Below are 10,558 nucleotides of genomic sequence, written 5' to 3'. Positions count from 1 at the left end.
CATTATTGTAGAGTGCACTCCTACTTATTTACGAAAAGAAAAGTTAACTGTAAAACAGCCTCAGGCAGTTTCTTCAGAAGGTATTCCAGAAGAAGGCATTGTTATCATAAGAGATGACAGTTCCACTCCTGTTATTGTCCCCAAGGCCTTCCAGCAGGATAAGATATGGATGTGGAAGACAGTGATGCTGATGATTCTGCCCTTAGTAGGTCAAGGCTAATGTATATGTTCGTGTGTTCATTTCAAACAAAAAGTTTCAGAAGTAAAAAAAAAAAGTTTTTAAAAATAAACAAGCTATAGAATAAGGATTAAAGAAAATATTTTTCTACAGCTGTACAATGTGTTTGTGTTTTAAGCTGTGTTGTTACAAACAGGTCAAAAGTTAAAAAAATTAAAAGGTTTTTAAATGGAGAAGTCACAATAAGCTAAGGTTAGTTTATGATTCAAGAAAGAAAAGTAGTTTTAATAAATTTAGTGTAGTTTAAGTGTACAGTGTTTATAAAGTCTTTAGTAGTGCACAGCAATGTCCTAGGCCTTCACATTCACTCACAGATTCACCCAAAACTACTTCCAGTCCTGCAAGTACCATTCATGGTAAGTGCCCTATACAGATATACCACTTTTATCTTTTATACTGTATTTTTACTATACCTCTTCAATGTTTAGATTCACAAATACTTACCATTATACAACTACCTATAGTATTCAATAAAGTAACATGGTGTACAGGTTTGTAGCCTAGAAGCAATAGGCTATACCATATTGCCTAGCTGTGTAATAGGCTATTCCATCTAGTTTTGTGTAAGTACACTCTGCGATGTTTGTATGATGATGAAGCTGTCTAATAATAATGATATCCCTGTCATTAAATGACAGAAAACTGGACTCTCATTATGCCTCTCAAGGAAACAGAGGCTCAAAAGGTAAAAGACTTGCCTTGGTCTTATAGCTAGTAAGTGGCTGGGGGCGGTGGGGTTAAGGGATTGATTTCAGGACTGCCTGACTCCATAGCCCATGGTCTGAATCACCACTCTGTTGACTCTCAGATGGGAATCAGTCTAGAATTCATGGAGTTTGCTTCTGAGCTGAGTAGTAAAGGAAGGGAAGGATTTGGGGCATATCAATAGAGAAGGATGTATAGACACAGTAAACAAATGTAAACCCAAGGCATGGATAAATTACAATTGCTGTCACTATGCTGTGCATTTTACAAATGATATTTTCATTTAATTTTTCCAACATCCTGTCCATACAGATGGAAATTATCACCACTATTTTACAGATTAGGAAACTGAGACTTCAAGACATGAAGCCAACCAGTTCCCACAGCTAGTAAATGGCAGAAATGGGACTTGAACCCAGGCTGTTCTGGCTTCAAAGCCCATCCTCTAATTATACTTCAATCTATAAGGAAGCCCAAGGTTAGGGTCCTGGAACAGCAGATGTGAAGAATAAGGATGAGAAACTGGTGTGAGGAGAAGGTTTAACTCACACTGTAGTAGGTCTTACATGTCAAGCTGAGAAGACTGCACTTTGTTGTTTCTTCGTTTTATTTCTTTTACACACAAAAAGCTTGATTCTAGAAACTGTTTGAAACTAACCTGGTAGCAGGTAAAAGATGAAGAAGTCTTATCTATGTTGGCAGTGGCAGGGTTAGAAGAGGAGTCTAGTGGTTTGGAAGGCAGTGAGTGCAGGGAGGAATGAGCTAAATGGATGCGGTGGATAAGAACAGGAGTCCAAGAAGGTTAATGTGCCCATCTGGGTACCAGGGACTCTGAGTATGTCATTAACATAAAGAGGGAGGCCTGGAAGAAAAGCAGCTCTTGGCAACAGGATTCTAGTTTTAACCGCAGGACTTTACAGTGGAGGCATTTCGCCAACAGTTGGGATGTAGCTCCAGGGCTCAAGCACAGAAATCTGGCTCTTCAAGGTAAACAGTATCAGGGATGGTCCTGACCCCTAATCTGGGGACACTGCACTCGCACGTCTTCTCAGTGTGGTTGATTTTCTATTTCTTCCAAAATACCTGCTTGCCACCTGTAGGGGGAGACCATATCCATACCCTTTGACATGAAACCCGAAGTGCCTCCCTGTAGAAAGGTCACTGTCCCACCCCTTATCTAGCTTGCCCAGGACTTGTTGGGGCCTGTGAAGGGTGAGTGGAAGTAACAAGCATCCAGGGGCTCTAAATGGGATTACACACTTCCGCTTGGGTTCTCTGTTTGTCCTCTGCCCCCTTCCATGGGAAGGGCACGGGCCACAGAAGGGCTGCTCCTTCCACCTGGCCTCCAGAACAGGAAGACACATGGAGCCGACTGAAGCTGCTGCTATGGTCTGAATATGTGTCCTCACCAAATTGCTATGTTGAAATCCTCACCCCCAAGGTGACAGTATTAGAAGGTGGGTCCTTGGAGAGGTGATTAGGTAATGACAGCAGAACCCTAATGGATGACATTAGTGCCCTTATAAAAGAGGCCCCAGAGAAACCCCTTGCCCCTTCTACAGTGTGGGGACACAGTGAGAAGGCACCATTTACGAACTAGGATGGGTTCATATGAACAAGTCCTAGCCAGACACTAAACCCGCCTGCGCCTTGATCTTGGACTTCTCAGGCTCCAGAATTGTGAGACATAAGTGTCTATTGTTTATAAGCCACCCCGTCTATGGCACTGTGTTACAGCAGCCAGAACAGACTAAGACACTGACCCACAGCAACAGCATAGCCATAGCTGCTGACATGCAAAGTGCATGATGAATAAATACTTGTTGAAGTAAGCAGCGGAAATTTGGAGAGAAAGCTCACTAAAATATATCTTGTCTAATATTCCCCCCAGTACTCCCTTTAGATCAATGGTTCCTACTCCTTTTGAGATCGGGAAAGATTTTGAAAATCCAATGATTTTCTGGCCTCATCCATAGAAATACAAACATAAATTTTTTTTTCTGATTTTAGAGTTCATAGAACCACTGAAGCCTAATCATGAATCACTAGGAATCCAGAAACCTAATGATTGTTTTCTCTGCCCTTTTGGGAAAAAGTCAAATAATATGAAAGTACATAAAAAGAAAATAATCTACATATTAAGATCCCTATCCCAGACCAGTGTTTCTCAAGCTTCAATGTGTTGTCAGATCAGCTACGCATCTCGTTAAGATGAAGTGGCTTCTGGTTCTGCATTTCTATCAAGCTCCTATGTGGTGCCACTGGCGCTGGTCCCAGGACCAGCGTTTAAGCAGCAGGGCTCTAGACACAGGATCTTAAAATAGATGAATTATTGCCACTAATACCCGAGAGAGGAAACAAACTGATATGGTTTGGCTGTGTCCCCACCCAAACCTCATCTTGAATTGTAGTTCCCATAATTCCCACATGCTGTGGGAGGGACCCAGTGGGAGATAACTGAATCATGGGGGCAGTTTCCCCTATACTGTTCTCGTGGTAGTGAATAAGTGCCACAAGATCTGATGGTTTTATAAGGGGTTTCCCCTTTCACTTGGCTCTCATTCTTTCTTGACTGCCACCATATAAGAGTTGCCTTTCATCTTCTGCCATGATTGTGGGGACTTCCCAGCCACGTGGAACTGTGAGTCAATTAAACATCTTTCCTTCATAAATTACCCAGTTTCATTTATGTCTTTATTAGCAGCGTGAGAACAGGCTAATACATAAACTAAATGTCCACTCCCACCTACCTGCAAAAAAAAAAAAAAAAAAAAAAAAATTCTAATCGTAGCCACCCCACCTATGGTTGACTCAAATTTGACCTTGTTACTGTGTGCATCTAGACTTAAAAGAGACACAGTTCTCTTTGGTCTGTGCATTGTAAGAAGCAAAACTTTAGGCCTTGACATAGAAGTAAACTGCCCGATCTATTCTAAAACCTAGTTCTATGTGGAAACTTCCGGTCTTACTTTTCTCCCTTTCTCGCTGTCCGGAAGGTAACAGTGTCGTGGGAAGCCTCGTGCGCTGAAACTCTTCCCAGGATTCGGGTGTTCCGGTCCCTGAAAGCAGAAAGCAAGCAAGCAAATGGCATTTTTCAAAATATTTCTGATAAGAGCGGGGTTAGGCTGTGACTAATTTCAATAATAATGACAATAATAATTCCCAGAAAGCCTCAACAGAGAACAGACCCAAAAAGCACTGTGAGTGGTCATTTAGCACGTGTTTCTGTGTCCTTAGACCTGGGTTTGGATGCAGAGCTGCTACCTCCCACTGTATTAGCTGGAACCCTCTCTTGGGACTTTTGTTCCCCATCTCTCTAACAGGAATGATGCAGAGTCCTTCCCTTATGGGGCTGTTATAAATGTTAAGTGAGTGGTGCCTGATGAGTAGTAAGAGCTCAGTAAATGTTTAACATCATTGCCCATCATCTTCATCATCTATTGTCTTACAAAAGAAGAAATCTGCAGTGCAGAGAAGATATGTGGCTTCTGTAATATTAGTGGCTCTGCTAAAATTGAAGCCCAGGTTTCCTGAGGCACACTCTGGATTTTTAACTACTCAGAATAAAGAAAGTGCCTCCAAGCTACGAGCCATACCAACAGAATTTTCTGAATGATTCTTGTGGATTTTCTCCTTTGTCCTCATGGGTTTTTGTTTGTTTTCTTCTTTAACAATAGGAATTGGGATAGTCAGGACTAAAAATCTTCTAACAGCATTTCAACTATTGCCACCCAATACCCTATTAAGTAGGCAGTCTCAGACCACTTGGCGAGAAAAAAACTGAAGCACAATTGAGTGAGAACAGGTTTCCTAATCAGTGCCCAGAATGAGTCCACAGGCCCCTTTGAGAAGCTCATGAAAAGCGGCAAATTTTCTCCCGGTAACAATGACCAAATCCCCTCCTCCCCATACAAAGGTTTGTCTATAATTTCTGAGAATCCCTGACCCCCTGAGGGATGGAACCCTCTTTAAAAACCCCTTCTAGATTCAACCAGTATAAAACTGATACTTCCATGCAGCTCTTGGCACAAGTTCTCACGTAGATGATCAGCAAATACATCCTGCCTGAATAAATGAATGAGTGTGGAAGAACAAATGAATGAAAAAACTGCAAGAAAAAACCCCAGATTTTTCTCTTTCTCTTATTATGGACCATGGTTCCAAAATGATACGAAATTCTGTGGCTTTCCATTTTCTTAAATAGTTAACATGATTCAAGATCACCTATGGTTTGACATGGTAAATGCAATGGGGTCTCAGAGAAGGGAGCGGTCACCATGAGCTGAAAGAAGCAACAACGCCTTCTCGGAGATGCAGAATCCAACATTTATGAATTTGACATTCACAGGAAATCACTACAAATTTACAACCTTCCCATGGCCCCGGCTGTTTCTAAATCAAGTTGCCTGACTGAAAGGCCAATTCTAACCACGGCTCTGACTGCTCCTGATCTGCCTTCGACTGCCGCTTGTGTGGCCAACTCAGACGCCTGCCTGGCACTGACCCAACACGGCTGTGCCCTCCCAGCTTGTTGCTAAGTGGAGCAGTCACGACTCTGCCTCAGCCCAACCCAGAGTTTCTCCCCAAGGGAATAGTTCTCTGCAGTGAATGCAGAGCTTGAAGGTCTCGACTCCTCACAGAAGCGCATGCCTGTGTGGTCCCTGGAAACTTGAATGACATGGCACTGAGTGTCCTGCTACTTACACTCAGGGATGAATGTAGATCCTAACAGTGGAGAGCTGCATTTCCCTTGATACGAGCTTGGGTTTTTCAGAAGGAGCCACCGTGGCACCCGTCAAGGCAGCATGCACCACCTGTATCCCCTAGTGTGGGCTCTCTGCTCTTTAATCCTGGAGGAAATGGTAGCCCCACGTTTGTCTTTGCAAGCTTCAGTCTGTTCTACTGCTCACCAGAACATCGTCTGTTTCTCCCAAGTCCTGTTTTTTCATTCATGTCTGTATCACCTTGACTCACTGCCTCTGAGACACTCCAGAAGTCTCACCTGACCCCATATCCAACCATATCTCTCTCTTCCTTATCCCGGCCTTCCCTTGTTCGAGCCCCATTCCTAGGGCCTGGACTGTGGCAGTGGTCTTTTAATTGGTCTTCTTTCCTCTGGCCATCCCCGACTCTTTTGCCTGATTAGCCTTCCTAGAGCATAATTCCATTCACACAATGGTCCATATTCCTAACTGCACATCCAATAACTGATGATTAAAATCCACGACCCCCGCCCTGGTATTCAATGCCTTCTATGATCTGGCTGCAACCTCCCTCACAGCCTAGTCTTCTCCCTCCATCTCCTTCATGCTTCCTCCCTCTACTTCCTTGCGAGTCTTGAGCCCCAAATTAAACCCTTCCTTCTTGCCCTTTGATACTCAAATTTTTCCTCTACAACCCTCTTACCTCCTCCCACTAAAAACGTTCTCCTCCATTTTTTTTATGTCTTTCTAGACTCAACTAGACAATTCCCTGCACTAGAAAGTCTCCTCTAACCCTTCCAGACAGACAGACAGATATAAGCCCTCCTCTTTACCATGACAAGCAGGACCTAAAATGATGTTGACGACCAGGTATTGAGCACCTTGGTACTGTGCTCATTCTTCAATACGCATAGGCAAACGTTATCTCCCATTCTCACCAAACCTCTGCCAATTGGGCTCCTGGCTGTGCAGGTGAAGAAATCAGGCTCCAAAAGGTCAAGGCCCTGTTGTCTAAAACAGCTGTCCTCAACCATTTTGGCCCCAGGGACTGGTTTTGTGCAAGACAACTTTTCCATGGACCGGGGTGGTGGGGGATGGTTTTGGGATGATGCAAGAGCATTACATTTATTGCACACTTTCTTTCTATTGTTATTACATTGTAATATATAACAAAATAATTATACAACTCACCATAATGAAGAATCAGTGAGAGACCTGAACTTGTTTCCCTGCAACTAGATGGTCTCATCTGGGGGTGATGGGAGACAGTGACAGATCAGGCGGCATTAGATTCTCATAAGCAGTGCGCGACCTAGATCCGTCACATGCACAGTTCACAATAGAGTTTGCGTTCCTATGAGAATCTAAGGCTGCCACTTATCTGGCAGGAGGCAGAGCACAGGTGGTATTACTGGCTCACCCATCACTCACCTCCTACTGTGCGGCCCCTTCTGTGGCCTGAGGGTTGGGAACCCCTGGGCTGAAGGCACCAGCTAATAAAGACTCAGCTAGGAAGGGCAACCCAGGTCCATTGGACTTTGAAGGCCTGTGTTCTCACTTTGTCTACGTTGCATCTCAGAGGTTTTATTAGTGATGTACATTTATCTTCCCCTGACTGGCTGGTAAGCCCCTCCAGGAAGAACTATGAATTATTCACTTCTTTTACAGGCTATCACAACTTCCTGTTTCATTTCCCCCACATCGATGATCACTATCTGGAAGTACCTTGTTTATTCATTTGTTTCCTTTATGGCCTTCCTGGCCCCACTAGAATAGGGGCTTCAAGGAGCAAGGATTGCGTCTACTTTGCTCATTCCTTCTCCAATGTCTAGAACATGTCTGGACCATAATCCACACTCCATGTTTGTTAAATAAAAGACAAAATGGAAGAAGAAAACTAGGAGGGAGGAAAAGAGGGTAGAAGAATTAATATTTGCTAAAGAAATGCATACAGTCAACAGCCCAGAACACTCAGAAAAAGCTTCATTGTGTGAAGGAAGGTGCCACATTTGTATTTACTGGCAGGAATAGTGTTCAGATTTGTCCTTCAGGACTGTCTTTCAGAGAATCAAAAGAGGAAAGAAGTGCCCACCAAAATCAAAGCCAAGTATAGCTATCAAATTACAAGTGCAAATACCGTTTGACGAAGAAATTCCACTTCTGGAAAATTATTCTACAGATATATTCACATGTGTACAAGGTTATTCATTCCAGCATTATTTGTTGTAGCCAAAGATTGGCAATAATCCATATGCCCATCAAATGGAGACTGCTGAATGCAAATAGTGGTACATTTATACAATGGATGATTACACAGACACAAGAACGAGGAAGCTCTCTCTATACTGATGTGGAAAGATCTACAGACTATATTGTTAACTGAAAAAGGCGGGGTGCCAAACAATGTGCCTAAATGTCACTGTTTTTGAAAAAAAAAGGGAGGGGTGGATGCGATTTTGTGTTGTGTGTGCACAAAGAATCCTGGAAGGATACATAGGAAAGTCAGAACAATAGTGTTGAGTCGGGGGATGTAGTGTCAGCGGGCGAGGCTGGGTAGATGGCGGAAAAGTGTGGGAAGGAGACTCTTCATATGTAACTTTTTACCTACAAAGACATAGAACAATAAAAACCAAGGGCTGACAGAAAGGCTCACCTGAGAGAAAGGCTCACCTGAATGCCAGGGGGGATGCTGTAGATGATCCGGATGGTTTTGCAGTCTGGGTGGCCAGGCAACGAGTGGGGGATGAGGTGGTACTCCATCTTCCCTGGAGGTTGGGTGCCTGTCTTCACCCCATAAATGGTCTTGCAGGTTGGACACTGCAAACTTCCATCCTGAGGGGCCAAGGCCAGAAGAGCCAGATTGGGAAACAGTTTTGGTAATAACTTCCCCACCCAGTCCCAAAAGGTACCAGAGATAAAGGGCCAGGGGAACAAAATGCACCCTGGTGAGTGATAGATCTTAGTTTTTCCCTCCCAGCCCAGTCACCTAGGCTATTTCTGCTTTCTCCAAAGTAATAGGAGGTAAATTCCACAACTGGTCCCATGCTCCATGCTGAGGGATATGTAAGAGAAGCCCCTGTCCCTGAGGAGGGGACCAGCTCTCTAGGGCAGGAGCCTACACAGGGAGTCATTATTCAGCCACTCAGTACCAAATGGGTGGAACAGACAGCAAGACCTGGAGAGCAGCAACTGCCCAGTTCCTGAGCATCAGAATCACCCACAGAGCTTGTTAATCACACAGATGCCTGGGCACCACATCGGGTCCACTGAGTAAGAACTGGGAAGCTGCAAAGCATAATGGTTCAGGCTGTGAATGTGAAAATCAGACTGCCTAGACGTAATTCTTAGCTCTGCCATCTGACTGCTGTGTGACCTTGGACAAATTAATTAACTTCTCTGAGTCTCAGTTTCCCTTATAGGAGAAGGATAAAAAATATCTGTCTCATCGGGTTGTTGGGAGAATTAAATGAGATAATCTATAGGAAGATCTTAGCATGTGGTGTATCTAAATGTTATTAGCATTTTTATAATTTCCATGGAAAGACTGATGCTCATACAGGTTTGGAAACTACTGCTATGAAAAGAGAAATTGGCCACTAAGAGCTGGAGTAAATGAGGATAACTTTAAGAAAATGGTCCTTGAAGAATAGCTGTGAATTTGCTTAGAAGGATAGAGTGTAAGGTCTGCACAAATACCTAGAAGAGAGAATGATGCCAGTAATTATAGTGCTTTAAATCATACTATAAAGAGTTTAACATTTCTTGTTTCATTTAGGCCTCAGCTTCTGACACTGGCCTGGAAGAAATTAGTAGCCCCTTTTTGTAGAGAGGAAAATCGAGGCACAGCAAGATTAAAGGACTTCCTGCTAGTCAGGGTGTGGGGTCTGTTTAAACCCCCAGCTTTGCATTGCAACTCAGTGGCTCCATTAGTGGGAAGAGGCAGTTCTGGATGCAGGGGTGTACAGGGTTACGGTTTCACTGCAGGACCTGGTGAGGTGCTGCCTGGAGGAGGGCCTGGACACCAAATCCTATTCCCAGGCTCGCAAAAAGGAGGGGCAAAGAGAAGGAAGGCGCATGGGCTGGGAGCAACGTGTGTAAAATGTGCTGCTGCGCAGCTGGGATGAAAGCTTGCCAGGACATCCCCAACTCCTCGGGAAGACAGGGATCCTCTGCTGAGCTATTTAGGGACTTCTCCAGTCTACTCACTTAAAGCAATAGCTCGTATTCAGGGTGACTATTCTCTGAAACCAGGTTCCCACTTTCTGCTTTGGCCTTGACTTGCTTCATGACCTAGGGTGAATCACTCCTTTCTTCTTGGGCCCTTTTCTCTCATGTGTTTGATAAAATAAAAACGCATGCTTCAAAGTATTAGTGCAAAAGAGAATAAAGCATAGACTCTTCAGAAACATTTTTGAAAGCCCCACGGAAATAAAAGTAGAGTTACCATATTCTTCTTGAATATAGACATCAAATAGGGAACAAATGTGCTAAGAAACCCCTTTAAGCCCAAAATAACTTCTTGAAATGCAAGATCCCAATGAATCCTTTTAGCCCAGGGTTGGGAAAGTGAGCAAGTGATCCAGATTTGCATCCCCCATCAATGACTGACCACCACTATAAGCATGTCTCTCAGGGACACCAAGAAAGCACTTTGAGAACTTCAATCAAATAGGCTACATGAAGATGAAGGAAAAAATTACAGCCTTTAATACAAAGGCGATATCAATTTGAATAATAATAGCATAAGACCCCATAAAGTAGGTATAGTTTTAATCTCCATTTTCCAGATGGAAAGTCTCTCTCAGAGATTGGAAAACCTTGTCCAAGGTCATTCAGCTAATAAGCCAGGATTCCAGCTCAGGTCTCCCACCCCTCTTGCCTCTACTTCTTTCCCACAGTAAGAGACGTATAG

General features: G+C 43.6%; 1 protein-coding gene across 1 annotated transcript in view; it reads right to left on the bottom strand.

Moving 5' to 3' along the window:
* The window catches only part of DTX4 (deltex E3 ubiquitin ligase 4), a 36,572-nt gene that overhangs the window by 4,952 nt on the left and 21,062 nt on the right, over positions 1 to 10,558 (bottom strand). Inside the window, exons 7-8 of the mRNA XM_063693180.1 lie at positions 8,317 to 8,478; positions 3,913 to 4,002 (exon numbers count right to left, since the gene is read on the bottom strand). Coding sequence (XP_063549250.1) covers positions 3,913 to 4,002; positions 8,317 to 8,478 — 252 coding nt within the window. The remainder of the gene's footprint in view (positions 1 to 3,912; positions 4,003 to 8,316; positions 8,479 to 10,558) is intronic.

The sequence above is a fragment of the Gorilla gorilla genome, chromosome 9, assembly GCF_029281585.2.
Source record: "Gorilla gorilla gorilla isolate KB3781 chromosome 9, NHGRI_mGorGor1-v2.1_pri, whole genome shotgun sequence".
Taxonomy (NCBI): Eukaryota; Metazoa; Chordata; class Mammalia; order Primates; family Hominidae; genus Gorilla; species Gorilla gorilla.
The sequence above is the reverse complement of the archived record's forward strand: the minus strand, read 5'-3'. Positions and strand labels throughout refer to the sequence as shown.